This window comes from Cricetulus griseus, chromosome 3 (assembly GCF_003668045.3).
Source record: "Cricetulus griseus strain 17A/GY chromosome 3, alternate assembly CriGri-PICRH-1.0, whole genome shotgun sequence".
NCBI lineage: Eukaryota > Metazoa > Chordata > Mammalia > Rodentia > Cricetidae > Cricetulus > Cricetulus griseus.
In genome coordinates, this window is record NC_048596.1 from 235,791,413 (window position 1) to 235,818,788 (window position 27,376).

Consider the following 27,376-nt stretch of genomic DNA (forward strand, 5'->3'; position numbering starts at 1 on the left):
AGGTTTACTTTTTGACATGGACAGAATTTTTAAATTTTAACACCTGACTACTAAATTAGGACCTTCTCATTATAATACTTTACTCCAAGCACTTGAAGTAAATAGTTTTACAAAATGAATTCCATATTTTCCTGCATTCATAAGCAATTACAATACAAAGTATGGTTTACAAGTCCTAACCACCTAGATTGTCACACAAAAACACCATTTTTATTGTTATAGGTAACATGGCTGACAATAGCATGGAGTATTAGGAATATTAGGGTATAAAGACCTTCTGATCCCAGTGGTGGCCAACAAAGGTTTTCTTTAGAAAATTCCCAATGCTATTGTGATTGAAATAGTTTAGTTTAGTTTAGTTTAGTTTTGTTTAGTTTTGTTTAGCTTTGTTTTGTTTTCCCTTAGACTGGAGAATATAATCCCACCAATATCTCATGGTGAACTTTCTGCAAAATACAAAGCTTTAAATCAAAAGCTAAAATTGGACTCAGCAGAAAAACCATTTTCTGTGTAAGCATGAGGACAGAAGTTTGGACTCCCAGAATCCATATGAAAGCCAGAGGCAATAATACAAATCTGTAATCCCAAGGTTCCTATAGTGGGAATGGAAGCAGAGACAAGAGATCCCTGAAATCTTTTGGGCCAGAGATACTTCCAATAAGAAATAAGACAGAAGGGGAAGACTAATGACCAAAGTCATCCGTTGACCTTCATGTGCACACACTTATGAGTTTGTACACGTGCACACAAGCATGTACTCACGCGCACACACACCATACATACACATGCACCCACCACCAGATTTTTTAAGGCTAGAACCACTGTCTCTAATGAAATAGCCTCTTTCTCTGTGTCATATGAGCCATCTGAGTTGGTGTCACTCAAGTAACTTCGATTTCTCCACCAGCAATAGTGGATCTTAACAATCAACCTAAGAACCTAGTCTCTTTTGAACTCAGCACATCACGTTTAATCATATATCAAGGATCAGGATTTCACAAGACACCAGAGGCATAGACACTCTTGCCCAAGTAGTGGAAGTTACAATATGAAGAGCTTCAAAATTCCAAGAAATCATCAACTATGGTAACTGTAGGGTGTTTAAACCATCCTGTGTCCAGAAACTGAACACTGTGATTCAAAGCTCTGACATCTGAAGCCCCTTAAGTATTTCTGCACTTGTTCTGCACTGGGGGGAGTTTCCAGGCTTCCCATGTAACAACACATCCATCACTGTAAAACTGTGGGGTACAGAGCACACAAAGGATGATACTCAATAGAAGCCCACCCTGCCCCTGACTAGTGAATGGGCTGCCTTTCTCTAGCTGACTCATCCCCACAAATACCACAAGAGCTGGGATCACCTAGAGAAAAGCTCAGCCATGGGAAACACTTTACTTTTACCCATTGTACTTGCTCATACCAACCTGCCATTTTTTTGATGAACTCTGGCCAGGTAGGCACAGACTTACATTGTCATTGTTTAAATTTGCACTGTCCCCACAGACAGCGGGATCTAAACTCTTACATCCCAGTCAGTCCCCCATATGGAAACTAAAACAATTGAACAAAGAAGACAAAGAAGACAGCAGTTCTCAGAGTCTGGGGACAAAGACACTGGTCAAAGGCAAGAGAGGTTCTGAGTTCCTGCCTGGAACAAATATCCTGTTTTGTGGACAGTCTTCAAGTGTTTATGAAACCTCTTCAAATTCACAATGGTGTTGTATCATTAGGGAACCTGACTTCCCAAATTCCCCCAAATATTCTTGTATCTTTAAATTATTTTGATGAAAAAGGAAAAAGTAAGAAATTTAACATCTAAAGATTTTGTGTGTTTGAGTATATCAGGATTGATCAGTGTGAGGAGGAAGAAGAATCCTAGTTCTTTAGTGAATTTCAGGACTTTATCACTAGACATTTTATTAATGTAAATGGACAAAGTTTTGCTAGATCTCTACTGTGAACCCATGTTCCCTGGGAAAAAAACTGCACCTCTCACTGACCCTTCTGCAAGGCTAAGTAATTGTTGGGATCGGCAGTGATTGTGGTGGAATGGTTGGAATGGTGCAGGTACGGAGCCTAATTATGATTTACCTTGTGCTATCTTCAGCATCCTTAAAAGCCATTCTCACCCACCTCTGAGTCTCACTTAACATCCTTGTAACTGACAGATAAAACCTCTCGTAATATATTACTCTAACAAATCCCGTTTCTACTGACCAAAAGGTTGAGCGGCATCAGAGAGCTCCCAGCCTCCAGCTGAGCTTTCCTGCTCTGTTGTTAATTCATCTACTCCATGTTTCCACTGAAGCATTTGGAAAGTGCTCTAATCATGTTTGTTGTTGTTGTTGTTATTCTGCTGCTATACAAACTTTGTGAAACTGCTTCTACACTGGGACATGGAATTTAGGGTGACCTAAATCTATGTCCCCAGGCTTTGGAGTGGACTCTTCTCCCCTTTCAAGAGCTCTGTTGCAGCATCAACACTATTCAGGAATGACAGTGACTTGATAAACAAATAAAAATATTTAAACAATTAAAAAGAAAGCACATAATGCTGAATGTGCAGACTTGTTTTAAAAAACAAAAAACAGAAGTAAACGGGAAGGAATATCACCCACATCAAGGAGAAAACTAGGAACATACCAGAGGATGCTTCCAGTCTTTCCAGTCTGCTGATTAGCCAGTCGAGGGAGCCAGAAAATTGAGCACAGTTTTTACGATTTCCTCTAATTAGAGCCGCTGCAAAAGAAGAATCCACATTAATGTGATTTTCAAGTTCAAGGACCAAGGTAAGGTTGCAAGAGGCATAAAATATGGGATGGAGGGAACAAAGCATCTTGCGGTGTCATCTAAGCCATATGCAAATGCAACTACGTACACATTCACTCACACAAAATTGGGTATTTTTGAAAATGTCTTAGCATCTTCGGGAGGGGACTGAAAACTCCTCTTCTCATTAGAAGGCAAACAATTCCAGAAAGTAACGATTCACGCAGGGAGGTGATAATGAAAAGTAGCAGCAACCAGTGCTCTGGAAGTTTCCCCACTTGGATTCTAACATGCATTGCTTTTAATTAGCCACCAGATTGAACTATTTGATCTCTCCAGAGCCCAATTTTCACACCTAGACTCCAAAGAAGTTAAGAACATATCAGATTGTCTGAGACAAAATAAAAGGACATACAGCTAGCAGCTATGATTCTAGCAGGTGTGCTGGGAGACGTAACTAAATGAAGCAAGGGAAAAGGATGGCAGGCCGACAACTAATAAAGTTGTAAGCCACTTACGTGTAGGCACCTCTCTTCATTTAGAAGTCCCCAACTACGTAAAAGACTGGAACAGTTTAGCGAAACCTATTTTAACTTTTCCTAGTCTTATGATTCTTAGCTTCTTTGTTAAGGGCCCTTTCTCACATGAAATTCTGAAATGACAATTATTTCCCTGAGTTTATACACTCAAATAAAAAAAATTCAACTTTCCATTTAAAAACTCATGATTCAGTTCTGTGACAGCAATTCTAGTAATCTTCTTTAACAGAAGTGCTATGCTTAGACCTGTAAGACGGTTCAGAAACAGTGTAAGTGCTCGAAGGAGTGGGTGAGATTTTTTTTTTTTGAACAACATGACATTTAAAGGCAGGAAGATATACCCAGAGGGACAGTCATTATCCACAGTCTTGCCACACTAGGAAGCAGATTGAAGGACTGGAGTCTGAGGGTCTTGCCTGCAACCTACTGCTTAAGAACAGGAGGGTTAAAAGCCTACGGTTAGACTATGCAAACCACATTTAAAGATGCCCTTCACGTCTCCTCCCCAAGTAAGACAAGGAATAAAGTTGATTTTTGTTCTGACAGTAAAATAGAAAAACACAAAGGACGGGAAGATTTCTCTCCCTCTGTCTGAAGGGAGACTTGGGGGCCTCAGGAACAGGATAAAGGGAGTACATGCAATGGCTGGGTCTGGAGACAGGTGCTTGCTCCCAAGCCTGCCAACCTGAGTTTGATCATTAAGACCCAAATAAGGTAGAAGGAATGAAGCAAGTACTGCAAGTTGTACCCCAACCTCCACATGTGTGCCTTGGCATGTCTATGCCTCCCCCTCCTCCAACAACATGTAAGGCACATAAATTTTTTAAAAATCAATTAATAAAATAAAGTTTTTCCTTTATTCCAATGGCAGCCATATTCATCATACCAGTTTTCATCTGATGACCAGTCTCGCCTTCAAAGTGCAATGTAAGTATAAGACACAAGACAACATTTTTCCCGAATACTAGAAAAAAACAATCCCTACAACATTCTTTAACTGCTGCCTTACTGGCCTTAACCTCTAAGGCTTTTCATCTTCCACATATCCTGTTTCCCTTCAGTTCCTTAAGAATTGCTGACATCAGAGTATTGGGCCCTGTGTGTGGCCCTGTGAATGCAAGGGAGTGTAAAACGTGAACAGAATACAGGGGCTTGTCAGTCTTCCTGTGCTGGATTTTAAGTTATTTTAAATCTAATGTTCTGCCTTATTAAACCTCTTCATAGTGCAGAAAGTACAAGAGAAGCCATTTCTCGGCTGTACAGAGGAATAACTGGCTGCAAGTATACACAATAAAAATATCCATCTTATTCATCTTATGTATAATACAAACATTCTACCTAAGCTCTTAAGAAGCAAATGCAAGTTAATAGAACCAATATTTATCAATGGTTAATAATTAAAAATCTTCAAACTTTAATCTAGTTAGAATATAAAAGCATTCTTAGTTTTCTCTGTGGGTATGTGCCTATGGGATGCTCGGGGCACTGTCACCCAAGCAGGTATGGTACTTGTTGTGTAACCCAGGCAACTTCTAATTCACCATAATTCTCCCTCCTCAGCCTCCTGAGTGCTGGGGTTATAAGCATGTATCACCACACACAGCCTCATTATTGGAAACTAATTTTTCCAATAATGGAAAATCATTATTATGTGCAGGTGAGATGGCTCAGTGAGTAAAGATACTTCTTGTTAAATCTGATGACCTGAGTCAATCCTAGGAACTCACAGAGTAGGAGAGGTCAGAGCTGTCCTCGGACCTCCACAAGTGCTCTGTGGTACATGAGTCCACAGGGATATACACCACAATAAATACATCTAATAACAAAATTCTTACTATATTATACAATTTGGTGGCTTGAACAAAATCATCCCTATAGGATCTTGTATTTGAACACTCAGTCTCCAGCTGGTGATGTAATGAGAGGAGGTTTATGGTGGCCTCGTTGGAGGAAGTATGTCACTGGAGGTGGAGGTAGGCTTTGAGAGTTTAAAGATTCATCATTTATTGTTGAGTCTCTCAGGTTCATGTTTGCAGTCCAAGATAGGAGTTCTCACCACCCCGCTCCAATAGCCATGCCTGCCTCTTGCTGCCATGCCTCGATGCTGTGATGAACTCTTATTAGTCCTCTGACACTGTAGGCCCAAATAAACTCTTCTGTAAGTTGTCCTGGTCATGGTGTTTTATTATGGCAACAGAGAAGTAACTAACATATACAAGTATTCAGCTATTCGTTTCTTATTTCATATGAGCCTAGTTTAAAATAGTGTGACTGACTGAAATATTTTTGACTTAAAAAAGAAAATGTAACATGGATTTCATAGAAGCAGGACTTTGGATTTTGAACTCTGTTTCTGAGCTATGGGTTTGTCATATGGCTCTCTTGTGGTGCTGGGTAATTAATTAATTCCAGTCCAAATGTCATCATGAGAGCCAATGGCTGATGCCCAACAATATATTATATTAACAGCATTTGGAGAACACAAGTGTTTTATGAATTGCATGAGCCATTCTTCCTTTAAAATAGGCTTCATACTAGATGATTGTATCCATTTGTGGGGTTACATCAGTGCTCTGGGAACTTTAAGACAGGCTATGCTAAACAATAATGTCTGAAATGTTAAATGTATCAGACACATTTTCAATTTACTATATTTTCAAGTTATAAAGTGTGTATGAAGACGTGACTATCCTGTCCCAAAGAGCACCTGTAGTATTGTGATACCCTGTCTTCATAGCTCTAAATTTTGATTCAAACTTCCCCCTTGGCAACTACAGACAGAATTACCAGGAGATTGAAACTTCAATGTCAGGCCAGGGACGGCTCACTCATCAGCTCTATTCAGCCAGTATTGGGGACATGATACATCCCATATACTGTACCAGGATGGTTCTGGGAAGGAGCCCCAAGTCAGAAGCCATCTCACTAGCCTCTCATACTCTGTCTGCAAATGCACAGCCTGCAGGCTCTCACAGCCCAAACTGCAGGGGCTCAGGGAAGGAGAATCTGAGGGTTTAAGAACATGTAGATTACTAAGAAGACACTTAAGATCCATTAAACACTGGAGGTGAAGAATTTAAGAGAGTCTTAGAGAAATCAGGACATTGTCCCTGAGGATGAGAGACCTTGGCAACTACAGTTTGGTGATTCCTGCCCAAAGATGCTGGAGTAAAAGAAGCACCCATGGAATCAGGTGTTCTCTATTGATCATGGGAAGGAAGTGCCACATTGAGGCTGGGGCACTTTAAGGCTTTAAGGGAAAAGAGGTTGGGCTTGTCTCACTAGGGGCACAGAGTCAAGGAAGGGTTAACAAAGAGTCACCCAGAAGAGGGTAGTTACTGTCTCACCACAGGAATTGTGAGACAGACTGGCTCTTCTATGATATTCCACTATTCCTGTAAGAGAAAGTGGTTCTTAGCTACTGCCAGGCCCCCCAAGGATGTTAGTCTTAACCTTCTGCACTGAGTGTACAGCCATATAGCCAAGTACTAATAGTGCAGTCTCCTTCTCCTCACCAGACTTAACATATCAGGAGCAGCTGCCCAGAGAAAAAGCTGCTTAGAAAGATGGCATCAAGGTCACACTCAGGCTTACAAACACAGAGCAAAGCCCACATACAGGCAGAGGCTTCCTGGACCTATGGGCATGCACCATAGGTCTGTGGCCTTCTTGCCCAATTTCTCAGCCTTCTAAAAGTGTTAAGTTAGTATCGTTATGCCAGCAAGATACCTCAGCAGGCAAAGACACTTGCTGCCAAGCCAGACATTTAAGTTTGGTCTGAAACTAACTTCTACAAATTGTCCTCGGGCTTCCACTTGCAAGCTATAGCATGCATGCACATGTGTATACACACACACACACACACACACACACACACACACACACACACACACACACACACAAACAGTTAAGCAAATAAATAAATAAATATTTTGAAAGAATAAAGTCCTACAAGTGTATAACCATACTCATAAAAGTAAAATCTCAATGTTGTAAATAAAACAAATCCTATTAAACTATGTCTGACTGTCGTTGCTATTTCATGGAGATGAGACTATGATCAAATAGTAAAACAGGGAAAGCAGCATGCTTTGGCTTAAAATGCAATGCCTCTCCAGGACCACAAGGAACAAGACAGGAAGTATCTCTGCAGATGAGCTCTTGGGAAGGCCAGGCACTTGGTTTTCATCACTTGCTGCCTTCTCCAGTGTCCTAGCATCTGGGAATATCTGCCTCCCAGCAACACTAGATGTTCTGGAGGCAATGAAATCTCTAGCTGCTGTATCCTTCAGGGACGGTCAGTATCCATCACAGTGACAAAATGTCAGAGAAAACCATTTGAAAGGAGGTAAGATTAATTCTGTCATTAGTTTCAATCCATAGTAGGCTGGCTCCACCATTTTTGTGCCTGTGGCAAGATATAAGCACAGTAGCAAAAGGGCCCAGGAAAGATGCTCTCCTGGTGAAAGCCAGGAAGCAGAGAGAAAGAAGCATAAACTAAGGACAAAGTATGCTGGCCCAGGACAAATTCTCATTGGCCCATTTTCTCCAAAGGCCTCACCTCATAGCTTCTACTGCCTTAAATGATGACCTTGTTGTGTTAATCTTGTCATCTTAGCTGGATCTGGAATTAACTACAAGGCAAGCTCCTGGGGACACCTGTCTTGATGAGATTATCTGAAATAATAAGAGTCCCCTAAAAGTTGGCAACACTTTCCTGTGGCAGTCCAGGTAAATGGGGATTTTCTACTGCTGCTGGATCCCTTCCCTGTTATCAGAAGCAACACACATTGAAGACCAGCAGCTCTCTAGGGGTCCTTCAGACTCTCAAGTGTGAGGCAGCCATGGTTGGACTACCCATCCTATACTGTATGAACCAAACTAAAAATTTCCTTTAAAGATATACTCATATGTGGATTTTAGACATAGAGTAAAGGATTACCAGCCTATAATCCACACTGCCAAAGAAGCTAATAAACAAGGAGGGCCCTAAGAAAGTAATACATGGTCCCCTGGAGAAGGTGAAAGGGTCAAGATCTCCCAAGAAAATTGGGAGCATGGGAAGGGGGGAGGGAGCAAGAGAATAAGAAGAGGAGAAGAAGAGGGATGCAGAGGACATGAGGGAACAGAAAGGTTGAGTCAGGGGAAGAATAGAAGAAAACAAGAAAGGAGATACCATAATAAAAGGAGACATTTTAGGTTTACAGAGAAATCAGGCACTAGGGAAAGGTCTGGAGAGCTACAAAGATGACACCAACTAACAATCTAAGCAACAGAGAAGAGGCTACCTTAAATGCCCTCCCCTGATAATGAGATTGATGACTAACTTATATGCCATCCTATAGCCTTCATTCATCAGCTAGTGAAAGTAGAAGCAGACACCCACAACTAATCACTGAATTGAATTGGAATCCAGTCACAGAGAAGGACAAGTGAAAAGCAAAGGGGTCCAGACCAGCCTGGTGAAACCCACAGAAACAGCTGACCTGAACATTGGGGAACTCCTGCTCCCCAGACTGATAGCTGGAATACCACCACAGGACTGATCTAGACCCCAGGAACATGGGTTTTTGTGAGGAAACCTCTGAAATCTGCGAGACCTCCTGTAGTAGTTCAGTACTTATCCCTAGCATAGGTGTGGACTTTGGGAGCCCATTACATATAGAGGAATACTCCCTGAACCAAGACATACGGGGTGGGCCTAGGCCCTATCCCAGAGGATACAATAGTCTCTGATTACACCCTATGGAAGGCCTCACCATCCAGGGGGAGCAGAAAGGATATGTGATAGATAGGGTTTTAGTTGGAGAGGGAGATAGGGGAGGACGGGAGGGAGAAGGAACTGGGATTGTCATGGAAAACAATCCTGTTTCTAATTCAAATAAAAAAAAGTTGAAAAAAAGATATACTCATTCTACTGGGCTGCCTCCTCCAGAACACCTGTTCCTAATAAACCATCAAAATATGGTTCCATTTGATTATTAATATGGTGATTAGGTTAAAAACAACCATAGTCCAATCAGATCCCAAAAGCCCCACGTATAACACTGGCCTGGAAACCAAGCCTCTATCTCCTCAACTCTTCATGATTCAGACTGTTCACTTCTGCTGAACAAGAATGAATGACAGCCTGTTCTGTTTGTTTTCTGCTCTGAATCCTCAGTAAATGTGTATTCATGGTTTGCCAAAGGGCCATTTCTCAGACCTCTTAGACAGGCATGCTGGCTTGTCTGCATTCCACAGATTAATTATCTGGACGTCAGAAAAGATGTATGAAAGAGAGCCACAGCAATGCTCCTCTAATTCCAAGTACAGGTGTCTATGACATCCCGACATCTTCCTGACGGCGGCTCATAAATCCACCTTTATCAATCCCTACCTAAGACCCAGCCTCACTAAGTCTATGTCAAGAACCAAATTGATATAGATTATCACTCTGCCTTCTGTGTTTGCTCTCCATATGACAAGCACCTCAAAGGACTGAGCAGCAACAGCAGGAAATAGCTCATTCCCTCCATAGCTCTTGGAGAGAATCTAATGTCCAGCTAGACATTTTTGTTTTGTTTTATTTTGGGCTTGTTTTATTTTTACGTGTGTGTGTGTGTGTGCGTGTGTGTGCGTGTGTGCGCGTGTGTGCGCGTGTGTGCGTGCGCGTGTGTGCGCGCGCGCGTGCGCGCACACGCGCGCACGTACACTGTAGGGCCCAGGACCTTATAAAGGCTACACAAGCATGTTACCCATAAGGTATGCCCTTGCATCCTATCTACCTCTTTGGAAGAATCAGGAAGCGGGAATCATGAATTTGAAGTTGATACTTAAATCTTTTGAGAGCTAAGGGAAATGAGCTACATAGGATTGTGACATGGAGATACATTACAGAACTTTAATGACTGTGGCAGAACTGAAACTTATAAACTGAAGTATAAACTCAGGCTTACAGTCTGGAGTCAATGAAAACTTCTGGAAGGTAGAAGTCTCTGAAAGTCAAAATGTAATCTATGTTTTCACTTCTTAAATCTTCTTCCTGGTCATTAAATAAGTGGTCACTAGAATAACAGTAAGAATGAAAATAGGTCCAGTCTAAAACCCTTGCCAGGAGAGTAAGCCTACCCCTGACACTGCCTGGAGCACCAGAACCCACAGAGTGAATGGCCCAGTGACCTAAAATAGAACCAAACTTGACTGCAACTGGAGGGGGAAATATGTCAATGTAATGATGCCTAATGATACTCTGCTAGACCCATAGATTGGTGCTTAGCCCGATTGTCATCAGAGAGGCGTCATCCAGCAACTGATGTCAACAGATGTGGAGACCCACAGCCAAATATTAAGCTGAGGTCAAGGAATCCTGCTGAAGATAGAGAAGAAGGATTGTAGGAGCCAGAAGAGTCAAGGACATCACAAGAAAACCCATAAAACTAATTAACCTTGGCTCATAGGGACTCACAGACACTGAACTGACAACCCGGGAGCCTGCATGGGACTGACTTACATCCTCTGCATATGTGTTACAGTTGTGTAGCTTGGTCTTCTTGTGGGACTCCTAACAGTGGGAGCAGGGGCTGTCTGACTCTTTTACTGCCTTTGGGGACCCTGCTCCCAGCCTTAATACATGGGGAGGTACTTAGTCTTATGCAACTTGATATGCCATGTTTTATTGATATCCATGGGAGACCTATCCTATCCTGAACAGAAATGGAAGAGGAGTGTATTTGGTGTTGGGAATACAGCAAGGTTGTGGGAGGGACTGGAAGGAGAGGAGGGAGGGGAAACTGCGATTGGGATGTAAAATAGATTTAAAAAATAGTAATAAATAGGAAGGTTAAAAAATAAGTATTAAAATGAAAATAAACCAAGGGAATGTTGTAACTTAAAGTTTCTCATAATTCTATCCACTTTGAATACCTCTCAACTATTAAACTACCTTGTATATAAGAGGAAGTACTCTCATTTTCACTGATATATAAATGTCCTAGAGTTTTTTGAAAAAATTAAACTGGAGCCAATATATAGCTTAAGTCACACATGCTACCACTGTGGCCAATCATAAACATTGTTCATTACAACAGATTCTGAATAAATGTGACACAGAAGTAGAAACAGAAGCTAAAAATCAAGATTCTCCTGCTAAGAGGCAGCCTTGTAACACTTTTCTGTATATTCTTACACAATATCTTTTGGACACAAATTGCGTCCTCTGAACAGCTCTAATTTTATGCACTTGGAATGTTTTTATAATATTTTATTTGATTTTTAATTGTGTGTGAGGAAGAGAGAGGAGAGAGAGAGAGAGAGAGAGAGAGAGAGAGAGAGAGAGAGAGAGAGGGAGGGAGAACAGGTGACTTCAGAGGTCAAAAGAAGGCATTAGATTAGATCCCTTAGAGCTGGAGTTACAGGGATTGTCAGTCACCCAATGGAGGTGCTGAAAAAATGAACTTGGTCCCTTGCAAGAGCAGTACATTGTCTTACCCACTGAGGCATCCTCTCTCCAGTTCTACAGTTGGAATCATAACCAATATGTGGTAAGCCCTTTTTTCTTCCCAGTTAATGTCATACCACAGGTTCCCAAACAGAAATAGAGAAACAATTTGGTCTGTTCATACAGTTTTCCAAATTATGGATTTATCTCAATTTTCAATGATTCCATACTACTAAAGTACACACCAGCTCTGTAGCTCTGTAGCCAATCCTCTGTTGATATAAAGATTGCTTTCAATTTTATGCTATTTACAAGTAATTCTACAGTGGACGCTCTTTTCACATTTTTACAAACACACCTATAGCACATGCTTCTTTTTTTTTATTTGAATTAGAAACAAGATTGTTTGACATGTCAATCCCAGTTCCCTCTCACTCCCCTACCATCCCCCAACTAAAACCCTACCTATCACATAACCTTTCTGCTCCCAGGGAGGATGAGGCCTTCCATAGGGGGCCCTCAGAGTCTGTCATATCCTTTGGGATAGGGCCTAGGCCCACCTCCCCATCCCCGTGTGTCTTGGCTCAGGAATTATCCCTCTATGTGGAATGGGCTCCCAAAGTCCACACCCATGTTAGGGATAAGTACTGATCTACTACAGAAGGCCCCATGGATTTCTGAGGTCTCCTCACTAACACCCACGTTCCTGGGGTCTGGATCAGTCCCGTGCTGGTTTCCCAGCTATCAGTCTGGGGACCAAGAGTTCAGGTCAGCTGTTTCTGTGGGTTTCACCAGCCTGGTCTGGACCCCTTTAGCAATGCTTCTTAAAGCAGCGTGTTTGAGAACAAAGGAACACAAACATCTAAAATTTCACATGGAGTCAGACCAGGATTGGCCAGGCTGTTGAAATCTCATCATTCATGCTCCAACCCAGAACACACTAGCCAACATATTCGCTAATGATGGGTATGATCAAAATTATTTTCTGTGCCAACCTAATCAAAACATAGGATTCTTATTAATTTGCATTTATTTGCCATGATAAATTTTATTACTTAATTCATTATTGTATTAGCTGTTACTTCCATCTGTTTCTTTTATTTATTTTTCTTCTGGGTATGTAAAACTCCACATTTTAAAGGAACTAGTTAGTATTTTACTTTCATGGGAACTTTGGCATATTTCTCCAAGTCTCAGATTTTTTTTTTATTTTACAATGATACTACCTATCATGCAAACTATTTTATGTGATCCTACTTAATGGTGTTTGGTTAGTCACATATTACCATTATTTAATAAAAATGTCATGCAATGGTGAAGGCATCTCAGTCAACACCTGCACACATCCTTGCTGGCACTGTGATTCTGATGTCCTTTCCATTCCACTCCAAGCTCCTTGAAAGCTTACACAGATGCTGTATTTTGAACATCGCTGTCCCTTAGTGCCTGGATCAGAGCATCACCCAAAGCAGGTATTCAACAAATAGTTAAACCATTCATGAAATCTGTGTAATGATCTGTTTATTGAATTCTGACACTCACATGATGCAATCCTAGTCTTTATGAATGACACTAAGAGATGGAGTCACTGGGTTGGAATGAGGTCATTAGAGTGGAGAATTTATCAGCAGGCTTAGTGTCCTTATAGAGATTGTAGAGAAATGCTATATAGAATATGGTCAGAAGATATCTCTATTAGACTGTCTCTCAACAGCCGTCTATAGACACATAGTGTGCTGACGCCTTGAACTTGGGACTTCTGCCTCCAAAAGTATGGGAAATTGTCATTAGTTGCACATAAGCCATCTATCTAACTTATATTTAAATAAATAAATATTCAAAAATCTGGAAAGAATAGGTGGAGATGTAGCTTAACAAAAGACTCATTCAAGGACTGCAGCATGGAAAGGTAAAAGTCAAGAAACATGAATACACTTTGGAAAATCCTTTATCTTTTGCTGCTTTCAAAACCCAGTTTAGTTTTTAGTTTTATTTATTTCTATGTGTGTTGGGGGGGTTCACATGAGTACAGTATAAACAGAGACCATAGGAAGGTGTGTCAGCTTCCTGGAGCTAGAGTTGCAGGCAGCTGTGAATACAAGGCACAGGGAACCCACTTATGGTCTTCTGCAAGAGAAACACATGTGCTTAACCAATGAGCCATTTTTTCATCTTGAAAATTAAATTTAAAAGTAAAATATATTCATGAGCCTGAATTCTGTGTTCATAGTACTATACAGCTATTTCACTGGCAAGATGTAAATTTTAGGGAATTCTAATTATGTCAATATTAAGTAATAGCACCATCAAATCCTTTCTTAATCAAATGAGCTATAAATAATTAAGAAAGTATGTATAGACATTAAAGAATATTCAAATCTTGCAAATATTAATTATAGACATTCTGGAAGTGTAATTCTTCATTGGAGAAAGTACTAGAAAGAGGCAATGTAGAGCAACTTACAAAGAGTGAATGAGGTCAGGAAAAGGAAAGTCAGACATGGGATGCCTTGTTCTAAGAAACATAGAGACCAGTGTTAGAGTCAATGAAGATCCATGATGAAGTGAGGTGTGCTACCCTAGGCCTGAGATTAAGTTAGGAAAACAAGGGCACCAGAGTCAGATAAAACAGCCAGAAACTTTATAGTATTTCAACATCCTGGAGGTCTCTAGCTCAGCCCTGGGTATCATTGGTGACTCAGTGCCACACATCCCAACATTCTCAGACATTCAACATCCTCACATAACATGATGTCATTTTGCATACAACCTGTTCATATCCCGCCACACACTTTATATCATCTCCGGATTATTTACATCAGATGAAGTGAACAGTTGTTACCCTGTATTGTTCAGAAAACATTGACAAGAAAAGAAATCCATCCATGTTTAGTTCAGACACAGTATTTTTCTATTATTTTCAATTCACAGCCACTTGAAAGCATGGATGCCACACCTATGAATATGGAGGGCTGACTGTATTTGCTGAGAATCAGCTAGGTATGGGATGGTGCAGGTACAGATGTATGAAGTGGAGACACTAGATAGATAGATAGATAGATAGATAGATAGATAGATAGATAGATAGATGAAGAAGAAGAAGAAGAAGAAGAAGAAGAAGAAGAAGAAGAAGAAGAAGAAGAAGAAGAAGAAGAAGGAAAAGAAGAAGAATTTAAAACTTATAGTGCAGCAAGAAGTATAAAGAAACTTTCTTTCCAGCCCTGCCCAAATGACTTGACAGATTTTAATGATTCCCTCATGGAAGGCTTCACCATCCCTGGTGAGTGGACGGAGGATGGGATGGGGGTTGGTGGACATGGAGGATGGGAAGGAGAGGGAACTGGGATTGATATGTAAAATAAGACTGTTTCTAATTTAAATAAAATTTATCAGCCGGGCGTTGGTGGCGCAAGCCTTTAATCCCAGCACTCAGGAGGCAGAGGCAGGCGGATCTCTGTGAGTTCAAGGCCAGCCTGGTCTACAGAGCAAGTGCCAGGATAGGGTCCAAAGCTACACAGAGAAACCCTGTCTCGAAAAACAAAAAAACAAAAGCAAAAATAAAAACAAAATTATCAAAAAAGAAACTTTCTTTCTTGCATTTCCATCCCATCTTGATTGGAGAAAGTACCAGAAAGCAACTAGTACTTTCTAGATGTGAAAGCCAAACACCAGTACATTCTGAGAATAATCATAACCATGTTATTATCTTCTACAAGTTTAATCTAACATTCTTTGTCATATCCAGGAGATGTACATAAGGTTTCTTTCTCAGTGAATGTCTGAGCTACAACAGAAGATGAAGACAAAAGTAATACTGGTGTTAACAAGGGCAAAGGAAGATCACAGAAAATAAACAAAAGGAAAGGGGAGCTGGGGGTTGGGGAGGAGAAAATCAGAAAAGTATCATGCTATGCTAAGCATAAAGACACCAAAACCAAATACCAGCTGCCCAACCACTTTATGGTGGAATCATTATCACCACTTGACAGACACCATTCAAAACAATAGGTGTCAGTTGTTATCTGCCTGGAATTTTAACTCATTAAATTGGCAGAATAAAGCTAGAAGCTTTATCCAATCAGAACACTGAGCTTCATCTGTATCTTAAACTCACATCAGAAGCAGAGGCTGGAGTCTGGGGAGAGGGAAAGGTATTTTCTCAGAAGCTGTTGGCTACGGGTGAATTTAGGCTTCTGTTTCTCAATAAAAGGGCCTAATGAAAAAGCAGTAAGAGGCCCATTGTTTTTGAATAAAGTGAATTAATGGCCATATCCACCCTGCTATCAAAATCAATGGAAATTTCTGCAATGTGTTTATTAAATAAGTTAAGATAGCATTGATTGAATGCAACTGCCCAATGCACAGTATGAAGCAACAGATAAAAGCACTCTGCTTAAATCATTGGTTCATCCAACTGATTAGATGGATGAAACACATGAACTAGCATCTACGATAGATAGGCAAGCTTCTCTGTCACTTCTACCCTCTAGCTCAGAGCCATGAAGTACAGGGACTTAACTTAAGTTTCAAGCATTGGCCAATACTGGTAAAGTCTCATCCACCCATCCCTTTGCCAGAGTTCTTGATGTGGTGATACTTTGTTTGTGATCTAACAAATAAAGCTTGCCTGAAGATCAGAGTGCAGAGCTAAGGCACTAGTTAGCCACAGGGGCCAGGCAATGGTGACACACATCTTTAACGCCAGCATGTGTGAAGCAGAGGCAGAGGTATCTATCTCTGTGAGTTCAAGGCTACCCTTGGCTACAGTAGATTGATCCAATCTCAAAGAGAAACAGAGCCAGGCAGTGGTGGCTCACAATTTAATCCCAGTTCTTGGGAGTCATATGCCTTAACCCCAGCACTAAGGAGGTAGAGACAGGAAGGGATATGGCTGGGCAGAGAGAGGAACATAGAGTGGGAGGAGACAGGAGCTCATTGCAATCAGTATGAGAATTCCTAAGAGACAGGATCACCCATTCAGTATGAGGATTTCATGTAAGTAAGAACTTGTGGCTGGCTACTCTGCTTCTCTGATATTTCAGCATTTAACACTATAATCTGACTCAGGGTTATTATTATTAAGACCAATTAGAATTTGCACTACATCCTGGTTCTAGATGGTTTGGGACTGTAAGGTGGCTGGTGTGGGTTTCAGAAGGTTGGAGGAAAGAGGGAAAGAATGAGTCTTTTTTCTCAAGAAAAAATTTCCTTAACCTGCCCAACACCAAACTGGAAGTACACTACAAAGTATGTAACATGGGAAGCTGGCAAGAGCTAGCTCAGGTCCTAAAGGGGAAGCAGATTGTAGGAAGCTGACCACACAGAAAGCAGAGAGAGAGAGAGAGAGAGAGAGAGAGAGAGAGAGAGAGGGGGAGACAGGAGCTAATTCTCCAGACACAATACAGACACTGTGCTAAATTTTATGTTAGAGTGTCATTTGTATAATGTTTAACCCATGGATGTGTCACTCTACCCATACCATCTCTACCATTTCTCTCTACTGGGACAGGTGCACCACTTTAAAGTCACATCTCTCACCATGTTTCACAAGCCTAATTACAATTCTTGTACAATTCTCAGCATTTTGTAGAGTATACTAAAGCTACTTTGATGGACTCTAAAATAATCAAATTCTGTGTAGCTATAGGGAATACCCTCAAGGGATTTGTATCTTCAAGGGGAGGCCTGGCTACAAAGAACTTGAATCCTGAATCCCCCAAATGACCATCACTTCCTATGTTCATGTTAGTTACTCAAGGGAAGGTGAGTATATAACATGCTGAAGGGACAGATGAGATGGGACCATGGAAAGAATGGACATAAAGAGAAAAAAACTGAGGTGTCATACTATCTTGAGGTATGTGCAACTTATACCTTATAACATACCCATGGCCAAACATATAGTTTGTCTACAGCCAATCTACATCATATCATGTAAAGAAGTTATACTATGATGTTTAAAAGATACCAAATGAGGTAAAAAAAAAATGCACCAAACTGAAGTTTTTTCCTCTGTCTCTGCTCACTGTCTTTATTGTTTGCTTTCCGGTTGTTGTTTTGTTAAATTCAATGTCATTAATTTCACATTTGCAAGGAAATGTACTCTTCTAGAAAATGTACTCTCTAGAATTTTGGGGCCAGAAAATCCTTATCCTGGTAATAGTTGTGGGTAAATAGCAAATCTAGACTCCTACAAAGCCTCAGTATCCCTGGTCTTGTTCAGAGGAATGCGATTGCCAGCTCCATGAAAGCACCAAATTGCATGTGCTTAATTTTAATGGCATATCAAAGTGTTCATCCAAAGAAAACATTAAAAATTCTAACAGGGACAATTATGAATAAATTGTTTTATGACTCTATAAATTTTAATGAAGTTTAATTATATTTTAAAGGTTTTCCAAATATTTTGACTACCCATTCTTCTTCACATCAAAAATAGTTATCATTTTTTAAATTCAGTTACACTTTTCTATTCCATCAAAATTCAGTCATTTAATTAATATCGATATATTAATAGATATCCTAGTGTATCTGCTATACACCGGCATTAAACCAAATGAGAGAGACACAAAACCCTGAAAGCTGATAGTCTTGCCTTTGAAACCAACCTCAGTTACCAAAAGGAATTATGATGAGTGATATCATACAGGTAACACGCTAATTACCATGAAAGCAGCTTACTGGCTTGCAAACAGACTGACCCAAGTTCTTGGCAAGAGACATGAAGATGATCCTGGAATAGCTCAGGTCAAAACTAAGGAAGACCTGTGTTTGCACAGAGCCACTGGAATATGTTGTAAACCATCTCAAATGTTGCTCAAAATAAAATATATCTAGAAGTTGGCCAACCCAGATCCTATGAACACTATATGAGGACACTAGAACAACCCCTGACAAACCAGAGCTGACAGGAAAGGGACTTTGTAACACTAATGAGAACCAAGAAGGAAATAAGTAATACTGGTTATTATTAGAGCCCTGCAAAAGTCACTTGCCCTAACCAAGGCACAACTCAGTCTATGGTGGCCTTCCTCACTCAGAGAAGGGTTTAGCCACAAAGTGTCATTGGCTTTAGGTCAACACCATTAAAAATTCAAAGTCCTAACTAGGAAGCATGCTGTAAAACTACTGAAATCTTGTTTTCCATAGAAACTCAGCCATGGTCCTTACCCAGCAACTCATAGAGAGAATTCAGAATGGATTTCCAAGACTCCCCTGCTTCTCGCCCCGCGACATCTGTAAAGTGGGCTGCACTACTGTAGACATGTAGGCGGTCTATGCACTCCAGAACCAAGTTGATCATTCCCTGGGAGAGGAGATAAAAACAAATCACTACTAGAAACTAATTCTGAGCCAGGCATAGTATAATCCCAGCACGTAGGAGACTGATACAGGAGGATAACTGCAAGTTCAAGGGTAGTCTAAGCTAACAGAGCTCTGTCCCAAGAGAAGGAAATTAATTGTGCTCAGGACAAAAGGAAAAAAAGGATAACTTGATTTTAAAGAGAAGTCTAGCTTAACACCGTCAGTTCATTATAAAGAAAGCTAAGATCATTTATTCAAAAGGCAAGAAAAAACATGTCTGTCTGAGAAACTAAATGTTCTTCAGATAACTTAGGGTTTCAATCTTGGTTTCCCTTCTCAAACAAGAGTGAAAGAAAATTGTGAAATTATATCTTCACACTTGCCTTGCAAGGTTTAACAGCAGTTGGCATGAACAGGTCATGAGGGGGCATTGCACTATTAGTGACTTCCTCCTTGTTTTGAATAAACATTATTATAACTACTAAATTAAAGACATTGAATTAAGTGAAAGCAACCAAAAAGAAATTTTAGAGCAAATAAAAAAATTCATTTACAGGAAGCAGCCTGTGGAACCTTCACTGTTATTGCTGGGCTGAGGCTTGCTGCAAAATAAGGCAGCACCATTAAAAAAGCTGTAAAATACTGAGTAATCAAATTCACTCATTGGACAGGATTTTAGCAGCAGCTATGGGTCTCAGCTAGGTCCCTTCTGGATGTTCCTTTGTGACAAAATGACAAAGAAAAAAAAAGTCTTACCCACATTATATTGAAAACATTTAAATTTGTATTTTAAATTGTCATAGCCTGATATTTATGTGGAATTCTTTCAGATAGGAAATAACCGTATCTGTCCATCAATCAGTCCAATGGTCTAGCATATGTGAACATAAGAACTCCTTTTAATTAATCACTCCTGTTCATACTATTGACTTGTATACACATTCCTGCAATTATGTGCCTTGATGACCATAGATCATTTCTTTTATTTACACAGAGAAACAGCTGCAAAATTTAGTATCAGTTTCAAAACCATCAGGAAAAAAAACAGCCCTAATAGTACAGCGTAAATTTGGGAATTATGGAAACTCAACAAAATTGTCCAAGCTTTTTCTTGATGCTTTTACAAGGTACTTTGTTCTTGTAAGAGAAAGGGAGAGGGAGAGGGAAAGTGTTTGTTTTTAATCAATATGTGTGTGTGTGAGGGAGTGTGTGGTGTGCACATGCATGCAGTAATTTCAGAGGCCACAGGAGGCACCCTATCCCTTAGAACTAGAGCTACAGGCAGTAATCCTCTCGGCATGGTGCTAGGAACCAAACTTGGCTTCTGGGTAAAACCAGTACATGCTCTTAACCTCTGGGCCATATCTCCAACCTAAGTCAATTCTTTAAGAAAATCATCAATCCCATGTGGGGAACGCTTAAAATTGTAATGCCTGTTAAGACCCTCACTGGCTCTATTGTCACAACACCCTTACTTTAAGGCTTAAAACCTGTGGTGCTAATATTGACAACCACCTCAGGACATTAGGATGGCAAACTAGATGAAGTTTGACTCTGGCATACAGTGTGGTACATGAGGTTTTTTGTATGTTTTGTTTTTTGTTTTGTTTTGTTTTAAGCAGTGGGATATTAAGTAAAATGAATTATACATGAAAAGGTACACATGAGACTGGGAACAGCTCAGTGAAAGATCTCTCATTTGTGCAGCAAAAAAAGGACCTGGATTTGTCTCCAGCAAAACACACACACACAAACACACAAACACACACACACACACACACACACACACACACACACACACACACACACACACACAAAGTAATATATGCAAAAGGAAAGGGTGCAGGCACTCTGTTCATACTGGAAACTGGAGCTCACCTTCTTCATTGGAGGTCATCTCTCCTGTTTCTATTACAAGGCCATGGCCCTCTTGGCCTAAGGCTCTTTCAAGGACTTTCCTATAGCCTACTATATAGTTTTCAAAGCCTGACAAGATTGTGTGTGTGTGTGTGTGTGTGTGTGTGTGTGTGTGTGTGTGTGTGTGTGTGTGTGTTCTGTATTTATGGAGCCAATATAAAACAGTGAGGTCAAAGTGTGTTCCTTTGTTCAGCTTCTTGGGGCTATGTTTTTAAACCCATAGCTTCAAATGTGGCTAAGCCACACCTTCAAACAAAAGGTTGCAAACTCAAAGCAGTTAAAGTCAAATCTAAGACAATTACAAAACAGACAGCAGGTAGTAATGTGGAACTACCTCTATTGGAGTCACCTGGGAGTGCTCTACTGAAGTGGTAAAAATGGCCCAGTGAAAGCTGATGGTAAAACTAAGTGTCCCTTGCCAGGGGAGTGACACAGAAGTAAAGATAATGAGCGGTTTCCTCTCAAGCCTGCTCTTCAGCTCAGTAATGTCCTTGTTACTCTCTACTGGGATGTGTACAGATGTGGAATGGACAGACAATTTTCTTTACTACAAAATCGTTTTCCAAAGAGAACAAAAGAAAATGAACTGGTGTGATCTCACCTCTTCCTGGAAGAGATTCTGCCTATTCTTCAGGGCTCGCAGCCTGTTCTGCTTGTCTTCATGCTCCAGGTGCTCATCTGGGGGGTGGAAGTAGCCGATGAGGTCCTGCAAACTCAGGCTCACAGACTCAATTGGCAAGTCAATGGTGGGCGCCTTTGATTTCTTGCTGAGAGCATCCAGGCCCCTAAATCAACAGCAAGCATTTCTATAGTTAGTGATCCACAATTTCAGTTCAATGTACTTTGACTGGCAGATGATTTGACATTGACACCCCCTCTTATAGAAAGCACAGTCTAGGGAACATGCAAGACATCCATTCTACCAGCCATAAAAGCCATATTCACATCATAACTGTGTAACACAGTATCTAAGTATCACAGTGTATCCAGACTACAGCATCTAGAGTCATGCCTCTACAACAAACCGTGTTGGGCCAATTGAGAAATGGTTCAAATACAAAGCCAAATGATAGCACTACTTTAAGACATAAGGCTATATCCTCCCTGATTCATAGTCCTGACATTTGCTTGTTTGAGGTTGGTTTGGCTTTTGGTAAGGGATTATTTTAGGTTTTACTATCATTGACACTGGCTGCTGTTCTGTTTAACTCCTATCAGTTTAAAAAAAAAAAAACATGCATTTATGGGGGCTGGAGAGATGATTGAGCAGTTAAGAATGTTTACTTAGTTCCGTCCTAGTACCCACATTAGGCAGCTCACAACCACCTGTAACTCCAGTGCCAGGAGGTTCAAATCATTTTCCTAGACTCTTGAGCCCATGCACTCACATCCATAAACCACCACACAGACACCTAATTTTTAAAATCAAAAGTAAATCTTTTCAAAGTTGCACTAATGAACTTAGAGGTGAGATAGTCACAAGATGGAGTCTGTGGAGATGCCATCATCCACAGATGAGAGACCCAAAGAGGCTTGCCTCCTTGATGAGGAGCTCAAGAAAAGGGAGTCATTTTATTCAGTGGTGTAGCACTGGTAAGTTTCCCATGCTCCCATAAATAAATCTGCACTCTTGCTCAATGGGTCACAAAAAAAAGAATAAATAAAACTAGAAAAAAAACACACACACAAGCATACATGAAAGTTTTGGAAATTTTAAATTAATATTTTTTAATGATTAATGACAATTAGCTTAGCTTTGTATTTCATAACACTCATTTTTTATTTTAAATATATGGTCATTCATATAAAGATTGATGGTAACGTTGGAATAGTTGAATCCAGCTTTTCAATCACTAGAAATAGTAAAATTACAACTATTTTGGGGTATTTGCCTGAAATTCCCTGGCCAACTATACCAATTTACAAGTAATGAAGGGAGTCCATGTATATTGTTAACACGGGTGCAGCCATGTCCAGGACTCCAATGCCTCAGCCCCATGCAAATGGTAAAGTCTTGCCCAAGTGAGATTTGAAGGGATGGCAGAGCTCTCCTCAGGGAAGTCTGAGTGTATTTACAGATGACTGACAACAGTGTATAAAGACTAACAACTGCAGCTTCCTTCTCCAGGATGTTTACAATCTGAAACTGATGGCCTACAGAAACCACCTATAAAGATGAGCTGACCCCTCCCTCTGTGCTGTACCTGAGCCAAGGTTCCAATTTTTGTAGCAGATCCCACCTGATACCAAGTTTACTGTATATGTGTCTGTCTGTCTCTATGCCTATCCTTTTTTTATTCCGTTGATGCCCCCAGCCAGGTTTCCAGAACCCAAGCTTCTTGGGTTGTGGTACCAACTGAATCAAAACCAGTCCATAGTTTCATCACATGGTTGTAAGATTAATACAAATAATTGGTATTGTGTATACTGGTACAATTATATAAGTGATACAGAATAGAAATCCAAATAATAAGAGCAATGTGAAGCTGGTTCCCACCTCATTTCTAAGATTTATTCCATCTGATCAAATTCAAGGTTTAAATGAGAAGGACAAACAACATAAGTATTAGATATACATGAGGGCCCATTTATTAATTGTAGACCTCTAAAATCTGTGTGCATTTTTAGATATAAACATACACACACACAAACACACACAATGAGAACAGTCAATGAAGCAGAAAATAATGAAATGAACTTTAATATAAACTTGGGTAGAAAAGATCTTTTGAATGTTAGAAAGCAAAAAAGAGATTGATTAAGGCAGTAACTATGAAAAATAATTAAGAATTATTTTTCCAAACTAATAAATTGTCAATGATACAACTACACATGAAATTAATGTCTCTAATGTAAAAAGGTAGTTAATACTCTAGTAAGAATATTAATGAATAATAGTGTAAAAAACAAATGTAAAACATATTCATTCTCACAATTAGCAATTTTTAAAGTATATATGACTACAAATTATAAGTAATACACATTTTAAAGTTTTCATTACACTTAGTTATATATATGTGTGTGTGTGCATGTGAATTTGTATATTTATAGAAAAAAATGTCTCTATCAGGTCTGCAAACTTAAACAGAGAAAGGCCTTCCACCTAGTCAATGTCATATATTACCATGCTGTTGCCACAAGGTTAATTTGTTTCATGGATAAGAAATTATTTCAATTATTAAGTAGAAAAATATTCATTTTAAGAATCACAGCACTTTTAACAATTCTCAAAATTCATCAAGTATCTAGATGTCATTATTCTTACTATATCACAGAACTTAAGCTCAGCAAAAAAATTATAAAATCATCATGACTGATAGCTGTTTACTAAATTCACATTCCCTAACCTAAGCTACAAGTTAAATTCTATTCTGTAAGCCTAGCAAAACATGTATTTATGAGGACAGTGTATTTTAGAATGATCAGTTTGTAAATTCAGGAAGAAAGCCAAACATAAAGTATCCAATAGCTATCACTATACAATTACCTTATGAATCTATTGAAGAGAAACACTGTACTCCTGATAACGCGGGCTGTGCGGGACTCTTCATGCTGAGATCTGGATAAGTTCAAGCCGTCATCCATATGGCCTTCATGGTGCATAATGGCCTTCAGGAGCATGGGAACAGTGTCAGTTTTCCAGCAAGGGAGAAGGAAGGAGATATGCTCTTGCTCTGTGGGAGGCACTCCCCTGTAACTCCAGACACTCAGGAGGACAGACAGGAGGGTTTCAGGAAGAGCTCGAGTCTAGCCTGGGCAACTAAAGAGTCTGCTTCAAACTAAAATAATAATGGCAGCTAGGCATATGGCTCAGTGGTAGAGGGGTTGCCTAGCATTGGAAGACCCTGGGCTCAATCCCAAATATTCCTCCTTGACAAAAATTAATTTTAAAAAACCCTTTCAAAAAAACTGAGACAGTCGGGAAAGGACCTGGAAGGAATTAGAACCAGAGGAGTGAACATGAATGCATTCATGTATGAAAGGAAAATTAAATCATTTTAAAAAGTTAAGCCATAATAACAAATGGAATCAAAACCAGGCAACAGATATTATTGTCCTCGGGGTAAATAATAGGCAAAGCCCCTCCTGTACAAAGCAGCCATGCAGTAGTACACTGACTATATTATTGTTTCAAAGATGGCTCAATAAATACCTTGAGTTGAATGAGACAACAGTAAAACATTGCCCCATATCTGCATTCAATTATTTATGCACAGCCTAACAAACTATAAACCAACAGAGAAGGCATTTAATTCCATTACTATGTAAAATCATCAGCTGTATTGTGGACTGATCACTAAGCACCAACCCCTGACTCTGAGGTACCTAAACTGTGAACTCTCTCTCTCTCTCTCTCTCTCTCTCTCTCTCTCTCTCTCTCTCTCTCCTCCTCTCTCTCACACACACACACACACACACACACACACACACACACACACACATACACACACACACACACACACCCGTTGCTCTTTGTTAGTATTTTTATATATCTTGAACAATTCTGTGAAACCACAACACTGAGAGATAAGTGCACATATCTTCAGTGAATAGGACAATGATTTTTCCAAAGAGATCACACATGTATGGTCAGCACCTACATCACAAAAACAAGTACTAGAGTAGTTCTGAATCTCCCAAGGGCTTCCTTTCTATCCTTTCTATCACAGTGTTCTTCACCTTCCACACTTTCAATGGCCCCAGGCAATTGGCTACACAATGTATGTGAGGATCCATATCATATGTGCCTTCAAGTATGGTTTCCTTCATTCAACACTTACAGCAGGCAATTCAGCACCCTGAATCAATTGTATAAAACAAAATCTGTAACCAGAACTAAAATTATTAAATATTTTGAGTAAAAAGGAACCCTGAAGCAAAAATTAATGAGACAAGGGCAAGATAGTTCTCTTGCTTGCCTTTATTAATCCAGAAACAAAAAACTTGGTGTATTAAGCCTTGAAAAAAATCTCACAAAAGGGTAACTAGCAAAGGAGAAAGATGCAGTTGATAAAATAAAAAAATGAAGAGACTAGAAGGGATGAGTAAATACAAAATTTGATTCTCTGAGAATAAATAAACCCCTCACAAACTTGTCTGCAAATAAAATAGAAAACATAAGACACAGAATACAGGCAATTGAGTATGATAATACAGTGTTATGTGAATCCTAATCGCAAAAACAAACATCAAAAGGCCTGGCTAATCCAGAGGAATGATCAACAGAGAAGGCCATGGTGGCATATCCTTATAGACCCTGCTATTCTAGAGGCTGAGGCAGGAGGATAACCAATCTACAATCCACAGCCCCAAAGAGGCTAGATAACAAGGAGGGTCCAAAGATGAATGCATGGATTTCCCTGGGAAGGGAAAATAGAAAAGATCTCTTGGGTAAACTGGGGGCTGGGGAGGTGGTGATGGGAACTTGAGGGAGAAGGCTGGGCAGGCTGGATGCAGGAGACAGGTTGGGAGCAGGATGGAGGGGGAGAATAAGGAAAGAGATATCTTGATGGGGGACACATTTAGGGGTCACCCAGAAACCTGGTGACAGGGAAACACCCAGGAATCCACAAGGATGACTCTACCTAAGATTCCTAGCAATAGTGGTGAGGCTGCCTGAACTGGCCTCCTACTGTAATCAGATTGGTGACTACCCTAATTGTCATCAGAGAGCCTTTATCCAGTAACTGATGAGAATCCTGATGAAGAAAGGAAGGAGGGATTGTATAGAGCCAGAGGGGTCAAGATCATACAAGGAACCCACAGAGACAGCTGGCATTAATTTGTGGGAGCTCATGAACTCTGAGCCAACAGTTAGGGAGCCTGCATGGTACCAACCTAGGCTCTCTGTATGTGTGTGACAGTTGTGCAGCTTGGTCTCTTTGAAAGGCTCCTAGCAATGAGATCTGGACCTGTCCCTAGTGCTTAGCTGCTTTTGGCAACCTATTCCCCATGCTAGATTACCTTGCCCATCCTTGACACAAGGGATGAAACTCAGTTCTGCCACAACTTGATATCCCATGCCTTGTTCAAGCCAGTGGGAAGATGGCCCTTGCTGAATGGAGAAGGAGTAGAAGAAGAGGGGGGTAAATGGGTAGATGGGAGTCTGGGGGTGGAAAGAAGAGAAGAGGAGGGAGGGGAAACTGTGGTAGGTATGTAAGATAAATGAAAAAAAGATTAATTAAATAAAAATACAAATAAAAATAAAAGATAGCCTGGGAAACAAAGCGAAACTCTATCTCAAAAACAACAGTAAGCCCCAATATTCTACAGGAGTTCTGCTCAACTAAGTATAAAATCAATTACACAGAGTTTGTTTTCAGGAAACACTGGAGGAATAATTTAAGGATCACAAGCTAGAAGACCTTGGGACTGGATAGCTGCATACATTAATGCTGATACAGTTTCAAAGAGCTGATATCCT

The 27,376-nt window shown here is 40.1% G+C and overlaps 1 protein-coding gene across 1 annotated transcript in view; it reads right to left on the minus strand.

Moving 5' to 3' along the window:
* The window catches only part of Ryr2 (ryanodine receptor 2), a 401,257-nt gene that overhangs the window by 263,106 nt on the left and 110,775 nt on the right, over window positions 1-27,376 (minus strand). The window contains exons 14-17 of the mRNA XM_035441718.1: window positions 24,440-24,561; window positions 21,554-21,737; window positions 18,901-19,036; window positions 2,647-2,742 (exon numbers count right to left, since the gene is read on the minus strand). Coding sequence (XP_035297609.1) covers window positions 2,647-2,742; window positions 18,901-19,036; window positions 21,554-21,737; window positions 24,440-24,561 — 538 coding nt within the window. The remainder of the gene's footprint in view (window positions 1-2,646; window positions 2,743-18,900; window positions 19,037-21,553; window positions 21,738-24,439; window positions 24,562-27,376) is intronic.